General features: G+C 41.8%; 1 protein-coding gene across 1 annotated transcript; it reads right to left on the reverse strand.

Moving 5' to 3' along the window:
• Positions 1-15,657: 15,657 nt before the first annotated feature.
• On the reverse strand, positions 15,658-17,496 carry LOC124686783 (probable purine permease 11). Its single transcript, XM_047220682.1, has 2 exons — positions 17,148-17,496; positions 15,658-17,058 (listed from the first exon to the last, which is right to left on the reverse strand). The coding sequence occupies exons 1-2, from the start codon at positions 17,182-17,184 to the stop codon at positions 15,935-15,937; spliced, it is 1,161 nt and encodes a 386-aa protein (XP_047076638.1). The 5' UTR covers positions 17,185-17,496; the 3' UTR covers positions 15,658-15,934.
• Between the last annotated feature and the right edge of the window lie 1,895 nt (positions 17,497-19,391).

The raw sequence follows: 19,391 nt of genomic DNA on the forward strand, positions 1-19,391 counted from the left end.
TATATCCCTTGTCCAGATTCTTCCTGGAATCCATTAGGGTTTGACATCAAACAACTATTACTTCCTTTACTTCCATGATTTCCTCTAATATTATAAGCTTGTTTCCTTTCTCATTGAATATTCAATGATTGGGACTTCTTCTTGTACTGACATTCTTAATTGAAGACTAATTGGATAACATTCTCCTATTTGATAAAATAGGTCTTTGTTTTTCCCTTACTACCAAAAGTGCAGTAGTGGTGCTTGGTAAGGCACTTACCATGGAAATGGTTGTGATGATTTATTTTCCTAGGAATGGATTAGACTCATTTAGTCCATCCAATCATGGTTTATAGTTGATACCTATAACTATTTTGGGTTCTTTAGGTTCCATGAAAGGAATCTTTCTATTTGTCTTTGATTTTGGTATAGTTAAACTCCTTCAGTCTTTGACCTTCTTGAGCTATATTTGGTCTCCGGTATTTCCTTCATCCAACTTCTTTATGCTTAACTTACTTGAACTTTCGTACTTCTGAGTAAATACTACTCACCTACTCAAGCTATTATCCAATTCTTACTTCCTCGAGGTATGAACCTCGGCTTCTGGTCTGACATCCTTCTGAAAGTAGTGTTCGATAATCTTATGAAAATAAGATCGAACTTCCTCTCAGTTCAGACCTTCTTCTTCTATCTTGCTTAAAGTATTGAGTCATTGTACATTCAACTCAATCTTTACTCTACCCCTTAGAGTTTTCTTAAGTCCTTCAACTCCTTTTCTTCCAACCATTGGGCTTATGGTTATAATATTGGTCTAGGACTAGTTTATGGATTGTGCTCTTCTAAAGTCTTGCGAAGAATCTTTGTGGTGTATCCACTCAATTGTGGACATCCAATGTGAATCCTTTGACTAATTGTTTATAGATCTAGCTATTTGGCTGACAAGATTTTTATTTGTTCACAACTTTTGTTACAAATAATTAAATTGTGGACTATTTGTAATACCAACTGATACCAGCTGTGGTTATTATACCAATTGTGGCTATTTGATATCTAAAAATGGATTCTATTATAGGTTCTGATCAACTGGACGAGACATCTTCTACTTTATCTCGTAGTATTTGTATTATACCAATTGTGGTCTTCTGATATCGACTATGGTCTTCTTATGTCTGCTATGATTTCATATATCACCTTCCTTCATTCAGGGTTTATTTTGCAAGAAAACCACTAGTTGACACTATGATTATAGTATCCTAAGTGATTTCCCATGCATTCCCTCTTCTATGTTTACTATGGATCTGCTTCAGCTTCACCATAATTATTATATTTCTCACCTTCATGCTTCTTTCGTACAAAAGTACTCCTCTGTTGAGGTAAAGCATGAATGTTGATTGGCACTTCCTCCAGAGTATTGTGGTTGCTTCCCACAACTTTGTTTCCTTTATCTGATGAACCTTCATCTTGTCTTCAGAATCTTCAGAATTCGTCACTTCCTCACACGAATACCATTACCCTCTAGATCTATAGCATCAAGTAAAAACTTGATGTTGCAACATGCATTTGCATATCAAAGTCAAACTTCATGTATGGATCTAGTCAAACAATGAAAATCCAATAAAATCCAAGAAGATTCAGCTTTGTGCTTATAATACACATCATCATAGGCCTGGATAAAATAGTTGAGTAAGACATCTCTAAACATCAGGCTGAGATGTGTAGTATATAACACCACATAATATAGGTTTATATCGTGATACTTAGCACGAATATATGGGATTCTACTAGTTGTCTCAACCTTTACCTTAATTGCACATTTGCAATGAGATAAACTTGAAACAAAGTAGGCTAGGATAGTTAAAGTTAACCTAGTTTTCTCTGGAAATACTACTTAACTTCCATTTTGTTGAGGACTATCTCACCTGATATGTCTAGGTTCTAACATAGCTAATCTAAATACATAACTATTGGAATATAGCTCTGATACTTCCAAGTTTTCCCATAAACATATGGTCTTGATGTGTTTGGCACACTCCCCATTGTTTTGGTACCCAATTCTTGCACTATTGTTGAACAATTGGTTTCTTATTGTACTCCTCCGAAATACTTATAATGTTCTATTCCATCACATAACGATTCCCAGGTGAATCATATATGAGTAACAACTCTACCATGTAAGTAATCATATTTTATTCATATCTCTCTTCCTTACCTCCCATGACTGACTCATCATGGTCTATACTACCTCATATAACTCATAATTATCACTTACTATCAATTATTTCATATGTCTAGATAATTTTACTTACTCATTACTTAACTTGGTCTACATCTTCTATTAGGATATCATTATTATCTTCATCACTTGATATTACTCCTATTACAGGTCTGGATAACTCTTACTTAACCATAACAATTGTTGGTACACATCTTCCAATAGGATATCTTCCTTATGGTTGTATCCTCTCTTTGGACTACCATGTATTGTATACCAATTGTGATCTACTCATCTATTGTTTTAAGGACATAATGGTATGCTACATACTTGGGATTAGCTAGCTAACATTACTTAGGAAATATAGGTAAGAATGTTTGACTCGAGTGTGTCAGGATTATTCTCAAGTGAATACCCATCTCAAGTCATAAAAAGATTTGGTTCACCTAAGACAACTTCCTATAGACACTACCAATCCTATAGGTCTCCTTTAAAGGGTTTTAATCCTAGGGTCAAAGCATTTGCTCTGATACCAACTGTGGGGACCCGGCATACCACTGCATGGTGTAGTATGCAAGTCTGATATAACACCAATGAAACACCGTTCCACTAGTATTATATCGCTCAGAGTGGTACAACAGAAACATATGCGGGTCCAAGGCATGTCTATAGAATTACAACAATGACTCTGTTACATAAGGTCATCACAGCCTCCTACTTTACAATGAGGTAAAACCGCAAATAAACTCCAGAAGAACGACTCGTAGTCTAATCCTATCACGAACTCTAGTTGTAGAGTATTTAACTAGTTATAGAGGCTATGAATAGATTCTAGCTAAATAGGAGCTAAGTTTAGGAAGCTAGTTCCCTTCTATTGCTAATCTAGGTTTTCTCCTTGTTGGATGTGGTGCTTGACTCCTCTGACAGGGTCTTGTCCCTTGAAGAAGTTATTGACTCCTCGGCCTTCGAGTTGCACTGTAGATCCTCCTTCGATGCCTCCATATCTAAGCAGGGGATTTAAGAGTGGGATGAGTACGAGCGTACTCAACAAGTTCATTATAGGAAAGAGGTGTTTAATGCACTAGCTACGGCATTAGACCAGAAAGTCTAATACCAATGCAGGTTTTCATAATCATTTCTTCAAAAGGTTGCTTTTATTCGGAAGAACTATGTCCATCGACCTTCACCGGTTGACTAGAACTTCATGGAGTTTCTTTCCAGGCAGCGTTCGCAGTTCCATATCCCGGAACGAGGGAGTGACAGGTCACGGTTCTTTACACTCGCGGAGGTGTGTTGCTTTACCCATAAGAGATCTTAACCTTGGTGCCAACCGAGTCATGTTCTCGTCCACACTTCCTTTGGTGTGAGGCCCGGTATAAGGTCTAGCCAATCATGTTCCTCCGCTACCTCGAACACCCACCCTTTTGTAAGATTGTCCTCCCCTATATCCATGATGAGACCGTTCCGGGCATTCATATGCCTTCCCCTATCATCATGGATAGACCGTTCCGGACACCTTACAATCCCTCATAGACCGCAATACCGTGGGGACTTAGGACTCCCCAGCCTCACCATCTTGCTCCTTCGGGCGACAAGTGTACTACGGACTATGCCGTGGGGACTTAGGACTCCCCAGCCTCACCAGCTTGCCCCCTTGGATTACAAGTGTACTACGGTAAAGCGCATCCGTTGATGAACGAGAGGTGGAAACACTTTTGACTACTCCGTCCCACTCCGGATCTTATGGTTAACACGGGTATTACGGCACAAGAATCACTCGGCGACATTTGTTGTTTAATCCTAGATGGATATAAACCCGTGCAATGGAACCTCCACCATATCAACACAATCCATGGTTCCATTGCCCACCACATAGTCATATTCATAGTTATGAAAGTAGTGGTTTTGATTTTTGTGCAATAGTGATAACCATAATACTTTGCAAGTAATTTGATAAAGATACTTCAAATGACATGAGCAAGTGATGAACTTGCCTTTCTTGACTGCAAGATTATGCAGACAAGGTCTTCGATACGCAATAACTCCAAATTCTGAAATAGCACCATCGTCCGGTAAGGACGATGTTTAAAAGATTGGCAAGGATGCAATAATGCATAAGAATGAGATGCAATCGCTCTAAGCGTGACCTAACCCCGATGATTTGAGATCAGTGAGTTGTAATGATTGGTTCAGGGTGTGTTGCACTTTTAGAGTGATTCACACACAAGGTTCTTATTCAGGTGTGATTACTTGGTATTATCAACAGGTAGTTAATAGAGCATAGTAATCATTTGAGCACATAAAGAATGATAATTGGCATAATATTAATAAGTAAAGAACAGTGGTCAGTTTGGTACTATATGGCATGGTTAATGATTAATTATCATATACTTTAAAAGAATAACTTTTGAAGAACATGTTCTTTAATTAAGAACAAGTATGATAATTAAGTGTGTGGTTTTCTATGGTTGACTATGGCTGCATGTAGTTGCTGGAATAGGTATTAGATGGATCCCAACAAAGTTGGATTCATCAACACCTAGGTCTTGTAGGGTTAAGATAAGCCTAGGCATCCTAAGCAATTTATTATACATGGTGGTTGTCAAGGTGGGTTTATCTGGCTAGGGATAAGCTGGCTAGGGTTTATAGGTCCTTATAAGCAGGGTTGAGGATGATTTCTTATCTTCTTCAAAAGAATAACTTTTGAAGAACATACTTCTTAATTAATAAGAAGTATTTCAATTAAGGTTGAGGTTGTCTAGGATTTACTGTTATTGGATTCATTAAGTAAGGAATGGTGGTTTCCTAATTAGGATGTTTAATAATTATCTCACACTAATAGGTTTTAGTGTGTATGGGATGTGATGTCAATATTAGCATGGTTGCTATTGGAGTTCATCACAATGGTGTGATGCTAAATAAGGACGATGGCTTTGGTAATAGGATCTAGGGTTTACATGTGGTTGACCCTGATTGATCATTTAAGTCTGATGAGGATGAACACATGGGATACCCATATATTAGTGATAGGTATTCTACATTCTATGTGAACAGAGGTATGTCCTATAGTTGCTGATGATGGCTCTATGACTTGAAATAAAGTACCATGATCTCCAGTTCTAACCTTGGGTTTAGGTTAGAAGCAAATTAGGGTTCACATGTAATAATGGAACTAGGGTTCCTAATTAATTTAGGGTTTTAGAGTTCAACATGAAATGATAGGGTTATAATATTATTCCATATGGAATTAGGGTTTGCTAATTACCCTATAATTATTGGGTTAATAACTTCATTGATAAAGTTGAAGTTATTAATAACTTTGAAAATAAAGATAATATTAGATTTGATATTTTATTATTTTTAAATAATTAATGATTAAGGTATTTATTAATCATGGTTTTAAATCCTCCTAATAAGGATTTAATAAGTTAATAGAAAAGGAAATTAATTTTAATGTTTTCCTTATTTAGTTATTGGTTTTTATTTACTTTTGGAAATTTTTACTAATTATTGAATTTTAATTGAATTTGGAATTAAAATTAAAGGCTTGATTAATAAGTATTAAATAATGAATTTTTTACTAAAAATAAAAATTTCATTTTATATTTTTATTGGATAGGGTTTATCTTTATAAGAATTTTGATATCTTACACTTATTTTTCTAAGCTATATTTAATTTTGTACAATTTGTCAAAGTTTCAGCTATTAATGAAATTTAGAAATTTAAAACGATTGGGCTAAATTCACCCGGCAGAATGTACCCCCGGCCAATGATCTGGTGGGCCATTAGCCACGGTGGTGGCCACGTAGGCATTGACTATGTCAAAATTGGGGAGAAAGGTGACTGGGGCACGGTGGCCGGCGGGATTTGGCAACGGCGGCGAGGTTCCGGCTACCTGCGAGCGCGCGATGATGCTGGTGCGATTCTACGCAACGTGGGGAGTCTACAGGTGGTGGCGCCGCCCCGATTGAGTCACCGGAGCACGATCGCCGGCGAGGCCGAGCAGCGGCGATCATGGGCATGTGCTGCTAGGAGGCTACGGGCGATGATCAGATGCGATAGGAAGCTTACGAGATGCGCGGGCTCACCGTGAACACGATGGGCGTGTCGGCGAGGCCGGAGGTGGCCGGACGGCGACGTAATGGTCACGGTGGCCGGACCATCTGCGAGCCAAGGCGAGCTCGAATCGGATGATTCCGAGCGTGGCGGCTCGATTCCTCCTGCAGGGATAGCAAGTCGAGGATGGCGGTGAAGATGACGTCCACGGCGTGGCCTGGGAAGGTCTACAACGACGGCGGTCATGGTGGCCGGGTGACGGTAGGGTTTCGATTTGGGTGAAATTGGAGAAAGGGAGGAAGAACCCGATGCTAGGGCTCGCCGTGGAACCTTTATAGGGCGCCAGGGATGCCTCGTCACGACGCCGAGCGAGGAGAGGACGCCAGCACGAGGGAGAAAGCAAACACGCCGTCGTGCTGTCCCTCCCGTGTGCGAGAGGATGAGGATGACCCTCCCTCTGTTTTTCTTTAAACGAAGAGGTACGTGGGCCACTTTGGGCTGTGCTTGGACTGGGGCGGTTGGGCCGTGGTGCTTGGGCTCCTCTGTAGGCTGCTGCTGGGCTGTGGTAGCCCAATAGGTATGTCTCTCTTTTTCTTATTTTCTTTACTTGTTTTCTGTTTTTCTGTTTTGTATTTGCTATATTTAAATTCTGTTTTTGATTCAAATTTGAGTCCTTTTATTTTGCAGGTGTTTGACAATTGGAATTTACTGAGGACTAATAAGAATATCATTTTAATACTAAATTGTTTTTGAATGATCATTTAATCTTTATGTATTCACTTTCTATTGCAATTTTTAACTAATCATGATGTTGTGCTCTCATTATAATTTCCATTTTCTTGTGAATCAAATTCTTTGGATTATTATAGTTGATGCTTTCAACTCAAAGTATTTTAAAGGTTGTGTTAAGACTTGGTTTCAATTTAGGGAATTGGTCACTTGCACATAATTTTATGTGAGCACCAATGTATTAGGGTTTCATAGTATCTATGATAAACCACTTGTTAAGGTTAATACTTATCCTTATCTTTGAAAGTATATATGTAGGTATTGTTTCAATCATGGTTGATCTTGGTTACAAAGAGAAATGGTTGATCACTACACATATGGTTTACTTATAGGATTTAGCATTAGGTGGCTCTTATGTTTTATAATTGAAAAATTGTATTTAATTAATGAACCATTAGGGTTCTAATGATATTTACCTAATGGCATTTGGTTTAAATTTCAATTATAGCATGATTTATATTATGATCACCATAGTGATACCTAAACTAGGGTTGAGGTTTAATTCTAGGTTGTAGAGATGAGATGACACCATATTGCATGTGCTAGGGTTTTGTCTCCCCTAACCATGATAAGGTGGTTACTTGCTTAATATTTCTGTGCTTCCCTAATTACTAAGGACTTGAGAATTGGTTTTATCTTGTGCCAATTAACTCCTATTATTATTCCCAACTTATCATTAAAGTAACTACATTGATTATAGTTCTTTTTATAGTTAACTTTGGTCACATTGATGTATGGTTTCTCACTACATAAAGTATAGTGTTTAACTCTAAGGTGCTCTTGGGTTCCTTAATTTAGGAAATATAGATATGGTAGGATTCTAGTTGTGATCACCTAGTGGTTCACAAGTAAAGGTTGGGATATAAGTCTAGGGTTGCTTACTAATGATCTCCCCATAATTTTATGTGGTGAATGATATCTACTTATCCTATTAGGGTTTAACTTATCCTCACATTTCTCAAGGGCATGATCATGGTTTAGGCATGATCAACTTGTTCTTAATATCTTTACCTCAAGTTCTTAGGGTTTATGATCCTTACTTAATTTTATAATGATCAAGGTTGGGCTTCCTAAGGTATCTCTCCTGAGTTACGTTTCTTACTTCTAAGATCAAGTATTGTCTTGATTAACTAAATATAGACTTTCCTTTATAGTTTCTTGAATAGACATGGTTATGGTTGACTCAATAATCTTGAGTGTAACACCATGGTTTGAGCTTTCTCATTTAAGAATAGTTATTCTAGGTTTTATGGTGTACTCCTAATATTTATTTAGGTTACTTGAGCCAAAGATTCAATTGTCTATCTTAGTTGGTGTATTCCACTCCTTATTTCACTAAGTCATGGATATAGTCTTATTCCACTTGGTATTTGGTGATCTCACCACTTCAAGGTGAAATGGTTGACCTAATACTTTAGTTCAAAGTTTAACATTGATTCTTAAATTGGTAAAGCTAGAATTAGTATGATTGGTCTCTCTCTCATTTGGGAAGGACTTGCATAATACTCTAGGGTTCCTCTTGAAGATGATAATTTGAATACTTGGATGTATATCCAAGGTTTAACTCAAGGTTTATCATGGCTTCTCTAAACAAAATAGGACTCTCACCTCTCTAGGTTTGATGTATAATAATATGTAGTGGAGAGGAATATATATTTCTAGAGTTTATCTCCTTGTCTTGTTTCCAAGAATGAAGTGAACTGGTTACCATGAGGTTCATGGTAGGATCAAGGATTAGTTTAAGGCATGGAAAAGATAAGTTAGGAATAGTTACTCCAATTATTGTTACTTGATTTCCAATTAAATGGATGTTCATAGATTGTGGCAATGATTACCATAACATAATCTTTTATAAGATCAAGCATTTGATCATTGAGTATGGTGTTGTTGTGTTGATTATTAGTTCCATTTGATCTAACCCCTTAGATCGAATCATCTTTGCCCAAAACAAGGTTTTAGCAAAGTCACATTGAGGTTTATAGCACTTGACTTGATGAGCTACTTCAATTCCACCAAGGTCAAGTGAAACTTCGCTATCATGGATCTGTTTTACTTTAAAGCGCGAAAATTCCCCAGATTTTCTATGCATGAATGCAATGCACACATCTGTTTCCTCTATTTTTGTAACCCCATTACCTGGGATATTACACTAACTATAAATTGACTATTGTACATGCTAACTACTATAAGTTAACTTATTCCTTAAAACGGAGGTAGTAGTTCACTATTGTACATGCTAACTATAAGTTGACTATAAATAACGTGACAAACTATTATAGCCGGTTGCCGACTACGCTACTATTCTTGCTTTAAGAGCCTACTTACAATCTCTCTCCTCTTCTCTCTCCTCCAACTAAACATAAATATATTATTTTAATTTTTATAGCCAACTAATTAAAATTTATTATACTTGCTTGTAGCAATTGAATGCAAATATATGTTGTTTGACAAGTTCACGTCTCCTGATACGATGCATGTCATCTGCATCATAGGTTGGTCATAGTGGGGAGTAACTTAGACTAGTAACATATGCCATGTTACTAGTTTAGGTTACTACCTTCATAGTGGGTAGTAACTTATATGTGGTGTCATGCATTGTATCATTTATTATGTTGTAGACTCATCTTGCCTTGAGGTGTGTGATGTTATGGTAACATAGCTAGTTACCACATCACTCTCTTTCTTCATTTATTAGCATGCCATGTCACCAAAATGCTTTGAGATGTGTGATGTTACTAGTTATGTTACTCCCACTATGAGCAGTCTAAGTAAGCTACTATCAGCGTGTTTCTCCAAGCCGAGCGGTGCTATCCGGAGCGCAACGTTGTCGCATTACGCCGGCAGCCGGCTAATATTCAAGGAGCATGTTTCAATGGTTAAGGCAGATTCCAGTCATTTTCGACCAATGATGTGGGTGTTTTGACTAGCAGACTACTAGCTAGCGCGACAGCAGCGAAGAGCAGAGGCGTTCAGATGTTGCTTAGGCTGCTCATAGTGGGGAGTAACATAAGGTAGTGTCATGCATAATTACTAGTCCATGTTACTACCTTCATAGTGGAAAGTAACTTAGAGATGGTATCATGCAAAGCCTTATTTATTAGTTTGTAGACTCATTTTATCTTGGGGTGTGTGATGTTATGGTAACATAGCTAGTTACCACCTCCCTCTCTTTCTTCATTTATTGATGTGCCATGTCACCAAAACACCTTAAAATATGTGATGTTACTACCTAAATTACTCCCACTATGAGCAGTCTTATCGCAAACAATATATATGAATCTATCATTAATTTGCACAAATGAGCACACATGTTGTATACGTCATCAATTTTTTGTGTTGGAAAGCAACTTGCATGGTCGAAGTGTCATTGTTCAGCCGGAAGATGTTGAACTGATGGATCTTTCTCATCGATTCTACTGTGGCGGCACTGGTAGCCTGATCGTAATTTCAATTACTCACTGGTGTTCTTCTTCTTTATCTTTTTTCCACCATTAAGTCTTAGAATTTGCTAGAGTTGTATATAAGCATGAAAACACACCTAAAAGATGTCGTAGCTTGTTCTTCAGATCTGGAAACATTAGTTTCTTCATTTCTAGCTGCAGTTTGTCGTGATCTGCGACGTTGGCGGTCAGGTCAAGGTGGATGCTCTTGACCATGGATGTCAGTCTAAAGGTGGTGGATCGGTTATTCTTCTTCAACTTTGATGATGGTATGTGTCGAATCATGATCCAAGATCGGACGAGACATCCCTGGTCTCCGTGCCCCAACGACATGCGACTTGTTGTTTGCAGCAAGCCTGTTTATCGACTCAAGAAACCATGTTAGTGCTTCTTTGGATCTGGCAATAATGGAGGCTTGATGTCTCTTCTGGCATGCGCCTCGGTGACGTTGGTGTTAGGCGGCGACCAATGCCTTAAGTGGGTGCAGGAAACCATATAAATTGTTTGTATTTTCCTATTTTTTAGGGATGTACCTGTAAAGTTTTCAGGGCAACCGTTTTATACTAGTCCGTCTTTTATTTTCCAGGCTTGTTTATTCATGTAACTTCATTTTCTGCAAGTGAAATATATGTGGTTACTCCCATAAAAAGATGGTGTAACAACACTATAATTTCAGATGATTTTGTCACATGAACTGGATAATAGGTAACAAAAGGTAATTATAATAGTTAGCCATTTGATTCAAATTCTCAGGCTCGAGCCGGTTTGAGAAAAAGTAAAATAAATGGAAATTTTGATCTACACAGAAACTAAAAAATAATTTATTAGATCAAAATAACTACACTATGTATTATGGGAAACTTTATAATCTTACCGAGTTATTTTGGTGATTTTTTAAACATAATTTGGCCAAATTTAAACTACAAATTCAAATGGGACAAGAAAAATGAAAAACTTATAGTAAATCAAACTAGCTAACTCAAGTATTTTAGATTTTTTTATTAATTGTATCACCCATTTAGGACTGAATATTTTTACATATTTGAATGAAATCAGGATTCCGATAAAAAATGTTCAAAACAAATAAAAAGGCACTAGTGAAATGAACTATGAGTATTCCGAAAAACTTATGGGGTCAATTTGCCAAATAATTGGGGAGATCTGAATGTTTTTACATATTTGAACCAAACCTGAACTCAAAATCCAAATGCTATAATTTTTTTTTAAACTAGTGAAACAAAATGTCTACGTTGAGCATTCTAGAAAACAAAATGTCATGTTCACTTTGCCCAACAATTTAGGATATCTAAATGCTTTTATAATTTCAGTCAAACTGAAACTGAAAAACCAAACCACATAAAAGTGTATTTAGTAGAAACACACTAATTAGTTTGATTCACCAGAATTTTGATAATTTCTTGTACGATTTGAAATCCCCACATATTTTGACCAAGGGCTACTATTGTGTCAATTTTTCTCAAGGTGAGCTCAAGCTGGCTCGATCTGAAGTCAAGCCGAGCCATTCTGCTGGGCAGTGATAGGTGGATAGCATGGTCAAATTTTCAGTTAAACAACTAGCCATTGCCACTATCCCTTTTTTCCTAGTACTCATTAGTCTTAGCGTCTGCATCATGTGATAAAATCGCTTGAAGTCGTAGTTTTTTTGCTCCATCATCCCTTGAAGGTAGGCTAAATTATCTTATTTTTGTACATCACAATCTAGCCGAGACTGTGTTCCTTAGAGCATCTCCAGCCGCGTCTCCCAGACAGCACCGGATCAAGCGTTTGGGGACGTGTTTTGTTCGTGTCACGTTTGGGGACGTCGTCCCCAGCCGCGTCCCTAAACGCCGCCCCAAACTTTTTATAGGATTTTCAAAAACACAACCATTTATTTAATATAGCATATAAATAAATATGTTTGCTAAAATTGTTTTCAAATTAAATACAACAAACAATAAAACAACTAAATAAATGTAATAAATGGGGCTAGATCATGGCGCCGCGGCATTAGCTGATAATCCTTTGATCCTTCACATATGTTCAACGAGATTATTTTGAAGTTGCTCGTGAACATTGCTGTCACGGCTCTCTGCGTGCATGGTGAAGAAATCAGCAAAATCTGCAGGCAACTCATGATCAACCTCTGCAAGAGGACCCTGACACTCATAGGGACCAACATGTCTCCTGACATGATTCTTGCAGTCATCCTCGATGATCATATTGTGCATGATCACACAAGCCTGCATCACCTCCCACATTTGATCGTGAGACCAGCTTAGAGCAGGGTACCGGACAATTGCAAATTGAACTTCAAGCACACCAAATGCCCGCTCCACATCCTTTCTGCAAGCCACCTATCGTGAAGCAAAGTGGCAATTCTTCTCACCTGATGGAGCCGAGATTGTTTTGACAAAAATGACCCATTTTGGATATATACCATCAGCTAGATATAACCTTTGGTATATTGGTGACCATTGATCTCATAGTTGCATGGTGGAGCATGACCTTCCACTAGTTTGCCGAACACCGGAGATGCCAAAGAAAGAATGCCAAATCCACAAGTTATAATCTGCCACAGCTTCAAGCACCACACTGCAATATCCATGACGCCCTTTGTATATACCTTGCCAGGCAAACAAGCAGTTCTTCCATGAACAGTGCATGCAATCGATGCTTCCAAGCATTTCAGAGAATCCTCTGGCAGCATTTTGTGCCATGATCCTTGCAGTCTCTTCTTCAGTTGGCCCTCTCAAGTAGTATTTGCCAAACTTTCCCACCACAGCTCGTCAAAACTTGTACATGCACTTAATGGCAGTAGACTCACTCATGTGAAGGTTTTCGTCCTGTGTATCAGCAGGTGCTCCGTATGCAAGCATCCTCATGGCGGCGGTGCACTTCTGAATCGACGAGAACCCGGCAACGCCTACAACGTCGTGCTTCAGCTTGAAATAGGGGTCGAACTCTCGAACGCCGTGGAGGATATTCATGAACATACCCTTGCTCATCCTATACCGGCGCCGAAAATTGTTGGCATGTGTTGCGTCATCTGCGAAGTAGTCGTTGTGTAGCATGGTATGCCCCCCATCCTCTGTCGGGGCTTCGACTTATTTCTCCCCAGCCTTTGATCCTCCGCGGCGCGGCCTCTTCCGCTTCTCCGCCTCAGCGTCAAGCATGTCCTGGAGGGATGCGATGATCAGCAAATGCTCCCGGATGTCGTCGTCGAAGGCTTGCTCGTCCTCCAGCAGTCGAACAAGCATATCGTCGTCTCTATCCATGTCTAAAGCAAAATTAATGGTTAAAATTCAGCCGCGGCAGACGAGGCAACGAACATCGGCCTATCGCACCTACTTGACAGGGCGTCAAACACCTTATGTGCACGGAGGTGGGGCAGATTTGACGCCGCGTTCTGGGACGCGCTGGCGATGCGGCGGCGGCGAAAAGGCCGGAGAGAGAGCCAGCCGCAACGACGGTACCCGACTCAGAAGAGATCTGCCGTCGAAACGGCCGGCAAATCGAGCAGCGGCGGAGGGATGGGAGGCGTGGGAGGGAAGGCGCGACGAGAAATAAAAGGCGCGAACCAACTGTTATGAAAATAGTCGCCGACAGGTGGGAGCCCGCCACGCTTTTCCTTTTGTCCGGCGTACCCGGAGCGTTCCCTGTGTAGCAGGGACGGGCTCGGGACACCGGACACCGTATTGGCCACGCCGAACGTAAGAAAACTTTGGGGGCGCTGCTAGGAACGAATTTTTGTCCGACGCACGCCAAACCCCTTTGAGAGATGTTTTAAGAGACGCGGCTGGAGATGGTCCTAAGCCTACTCTCGCGGCGCAATTTTACACCCACAAACACCGGCAGCCAACCAGCCGCTTGGTTCATCCTTAATCCTATTTTGCTTGCTGGGCGGCACCAAACTGTAGACTGCATTGCGCTGCATGACTGTGATGTGCAACATCAGATAATTTAGCCCTACCTTAAGGGATGATGGAGCAAAAAAAATTGTCGGTGTGTGTCTGGTGTTGTTGGCAACACCCCGACCTGTCTGTAATTTTTTTTTTTGAGAAACACAGTACAAACGCAGGCGCTCACATACACGCGCATATACTCACCCCTATGAACGCACACACGCACACCCTACCCCTATGAGCACCTCCGGAAGACTGAGCCGGCTGTAATTTGTTCTCCATCTCCTATAAAAATATGGCACGTTGTTGGTGTATCCTCGATTTTTGTTGTTGTTGTACTAGTGGTAGTCCGTAGCAATCAAACATGAAAAGGAGTACTTTGACGAATTCATGTGCCGTAATTTTTTTAAATGGAGGTAAAACTTTTGCCCTAATTTATTGATTAACAAAGAGTCTTTGAACAAGATAGTCTATACAAGCCATAAGGTACAAGAGATTACTCTCCAATATTATTTCACCCAAACGCTTCGCGCCCATATATACCCGCAGGCGGGTTTCTCTCTTAATTTTATTTAACAAAAATAAAGGCAGCATTTGTTTGTTTTGGAAGACCCATCGTTCGAAATCTCCCAAGTGACAAGAAAATTAAGGGAAGCTACGGCCTTGCGGTTTGGCGTAGATCCACACATGTAATGGTTCTCCACCAATGCTCAATTGATTGACCTGCCCAAAGGGTTTGGTTGAATATTACGAATGCCCATCTAAATTCTTATATAATTTTATAGACGGAGGTTTAGTTTAATGTTAGGGATGTTCATCCAAACTCTTATGTAGTTCTAAAGACTGGACGGTGTAGCGGTAATTGACCCAAAAGTTGGCACATGTGCCGTGTTGCAGCTGAAAGATCCGTCCATACATGATATATAGAGTACACCTTTGTTAGATTTGGAGCTACGATCCAAAAGCAAGCAGCAGTTTCTGCCTGTCAGTGTTGTTCGAAGCGGAGCGTTGCTATCCGGTACGCACCATCACACAGGCTACATTTCTGTGGTTTGCACAAACTTCTGGGCACCATCGACCAACTATGTAATAGGTGTTTTGACTGGACTGTGACAAGTGACAACAGCAAACAGTAGAATCGTTCAAATATCGCCAAATTGTGGCGGCCAATTTTCTCCATATCAGATGTGATTGCATCTATCATTGCACAAACTGACACGCATATCCTGCATGAGATGTGACCTCCGTTGAAAATTAGCCGAGATTCTTCCGAGCAAATGACAGGGAGATAATATGTACACTCAGGAAAAAATGTACACTCAGAAGTCAGAACAAGTCTGAACTGATGTTTTTTCATAATAATCTACTATACAGTGGGCACCGATAAAAACTTCTATTCTCTATACTGTTTTCTTCTGAAGACCCACTGTGATAGGATCTTTTGAAATTTATGGTACAGTACGTACTCCATATAGTATTGAGATCTCTACAGTATACCAACGTGATCAATCACAAGTACGAGCAGGGTCTGTACTTGAAGTCTTGCAAAATCCAATCACTCTGTGGCGAGTTTTACAGTCTGGTGTTCGTCGTCGTCCGCTGAACTCTCAGCTAGAATCTTCTTAATCTTGGCATCGTCAAGGAAGTGCTGGTAGATGTAGGAGGCGAACCCCCATAGGCCAATGAGCATCGCGAGCACCTTAACCCCGTCCATCTTGTCCTTGAGGAAAATGACCGCGATAACCGGCGCCAGCGGCATCCCGACGGTGCTGATCACGTTGCTGAAGAGCGACGACACGGCGGCGACGAGCCCCATCATGCCCATGGTGGTGAGCTGCCACGATATGGCGGTCCACGCCAGCGTCATCCCGTAGGACACGGCGCCCTTCTTGTAGCCGTGCATCTCCCCGCCCAGGGTGCTCCACTCCCCGGAGATGAACAGGCCGGCCACGGACACGAGGGCGGCGGCGGTGTTGCTCCAGAACTGCATCTCCATCACGTCGTAGAAGGTGTCGCTCTTGAGCACCTTGTCGAAGGTCAGCTGGTTCAGGGACAGGATCAGGGAGAAGACCGCTGAAGCCGACAGCGCGAGCGCGAACCCGGCCATGAATTTCCCCGCCGGGACGCTGCTGTTGGTCCCGTCCGAGCCGTTGTTCACGCCGACGAGCGCGGCCGAGAAGGTGAGCAGCACGACGGAGTTGAGGATGAGCGCCGTGAACTTCTCCTTGTTGATGAAGTAGGAGAAGACGGCGTTGAAGGAGAGCTGGGTGGCGCAGATGAGCGAGTAGGTCGACAGCGGCAGGTAGAGGAGCGCGTAGGAGTACATCAGGTTGTCGCCGGCGAGGAGGATCCCCAGGCCGGCGTAGATGGCAGCGATCTTCAGGAGCGGCGGCCGCGCCGCCCTGGTGGACTTGGGACGCCGCCGCCCGAAGTAGAGGAGCAGCGGGATGGCGATTGGCGTGCCGCAGGACTGCACCAACGTGGCCATCCACAGGCTGCCGCCGCCCTGGTCGTAGTAGATCCTGCCGAGGAGGGTCGCCACGCTCTGTCCGGCGAGGACGAACACGATGTTGACGACCACCAGCGCCCACCATTGCAGGCGCTTCGAGATCGGCGGCGGCGCCGCGGTTGCAGGAGACGTGTCTATATCAGCTTCTTCGCCTCCGGTACCTGCATCGTCTTTGGCTCGATCGATTAACCTACTGTTCTACCTCCCAATTTTCTCCAACAATTCCAGTAACAAGACTTACGCAGAGGCAGAACGATACCTGCGATCTGCAGACGAATTTCGCCGGCATCGCCCATGTCGATCGATGCCCCGATCGAGAAGGATATGCAAAAAAGAGATCGCCGTATCGATCCTGCCAACCTCGAAATCCTGTAAACAATACTCCAACACGGCGGGGACCGAGCTTTTACGACCTGCCTATAATGCCAAGATCCGATTGCCCACGGGTACCGTATCGTCTTCGTCCTCCGGCGGGAATCGGGGTGTCTCGCCGTCGATCGGATTATAAGGCGGACAACAATATGCCGCAAGGGTCTAAGTTTGCGGTGAGCAGTAGCTTGACTCGACGGTCGACACCGTTGAGCGGCACTTCTCCCATGAGTCAATTTTCCCGGCCTATTGCGAAGAAGAAACAAATTTCAACAAGGATAGAGCTGCTCCGCCGTTAACCGTTTGTTGGAGTCCACACGTACGGGAGTCAAACTTATCTCCAGTTTAGCGACACCGTTCCGACCTCAGCAGTCAGATTCGGAGAAGTGTCCGTTTACTTTCAAATTCAATCCTAAAGTACTCGTAGTATTTACCGATGAGCTGTTTGAAATAAATAAATAGTCTCTACGTTTTTTCCTAGCGTGTAAATGTTAGGGGAAAAGTTTGTCTGTGGATGAGATCTGCATGCAGGCCAATTATTGGGAGCCCACCTCTGCAGTAACATACATGCAGGTTTGGTCCAGCCCGTTAGGAGGTAAAATAAAGTTGAATCTTTGGGTTAGAGCATCTCTAACAGATCTACATACCTAAAAAATACATCGCGGAAATAACACTTTACTAGACGTGCTAAAAGATAGCACCAAAAATAAGTTTTGCATACATATAATTGAAAATAAGATAAAATATACTACTACTAAACATAGGTTTTAAAATGACGACAAGAACGACAATGCAATACAAACATCTAAAAATCGGAGAAGTCGAAGTCCGATCTCGCCAACTCCGACGGCTCGGCCAAGACCAAAACCGCCCAACGTTCGTCGTTGGTCGATTGTCGACGTGTCGGCTTCCTGCGCCTTGATGAAGCGGTTGCACGATTGAATGCCCTCCTTCTCCGCCCTACGCTCCGCCTGTTATCACCAGAATTTGACCGGATCAGAGGTGGGCCGCGATTAAGATGGGCTTGAAGAATATACACGGAAGAAATACATGAATCGGCCTTGTATACAAAGTTTGGGCTAGTTTGCCCGGGTATCTGTAAATATAGTAGGATACGTGTCGGTTAGATAGAATTTGGCTCGTGCACGGTTGGGATTATTCCCACGTTAGAAAGTCTACGGACTATAAATATGTATCTAGGGTTATTGAGAAAGACAACAATCACGTTCATCACAAACCAATCTAGGTGCATCGCCAACCCCTTGTTTCGAGGGTTTCTTCCGGGTAAGCATCATGCTGCCTAGATCGCATCTTGCGGTCTAGGCAGTACACGTTTATTCGTTATTCATGCGTTGCTCGTCTTTGAAGCCTTGTTGATGGCGAGCAACGTAGTTATCATAGATGTGTTAGGGTTAGCATTGTTTCATCGTATCATATGCTTTCGTCCATGCAACCCTTAGACGTCTAGCCGCCCTTACACCTATCTTAGGTGTAAGGGCGGCACTCCGCTTGATCATTATTTAGTAGATCCGATCCGTTATGATTGCTCCTTGTTCTTCAAGGATTAGTTTAATATCTCGCATAGTTAGGCCTTGCAAACGGGTTGAAGGATCCAGGTAGCACGTAGGGTGTAGTTTGCTAGCCCTAGATAAGATGTTCGGGAATCGACTTCATGTTGGTTTTTAGGCCTTGTCTAGGGTTGGTTTATTATCACCGTGCGTGGCTGCCAGGCTCAATCACGCGTAGGATGTTCCGATTATGTGGTGAAAACCATAAATCGTCGTAGGTCGTTTTAGCTTTATATTGATCAAGCAGGACCACCTTGTGATCGTAGACCTCATACGAATCATGGGTGGATCGGCCCATTGAGCCGATTCACAGGACAACCTGAGAGCCGATCGATGCTCGTATTTAATGTTTACGTGTATGCCATGCAGGAAACTAAGCGAAGCAAATCCATCACCTTCCTGACCAGGTATAGGTCGGTGGCACGCCTTGCACCAGCATCGGACGTGCGTGCCGAGGCTTTGCGGGCCGTCGCTCGAGGGACCGGGGCCAGCCGCGATCTCGGGAGCCTCCCGGCTCTACTCGTGTTGCCCGTCGTTGCTCGCCGGTGGGTTTCGACCGCAACACA

The sequence above is a fragment of the Lolium rigidum genome, chromosome 2 (assembly GCF_022539505.1).
Source record: "Lolium rigidum isolate FL_2022 chromosome 2, APGP_CSIRO_Lrig_0.1, whole genome shotgun sequence".
Taxonomy (NCBI): domain Eukaryota; kingdom Viridiplantae; phylum Streptophyta; class Magnoliopsida; order Poales; family Poaceae; genus Lolium; species Lolium rigidum.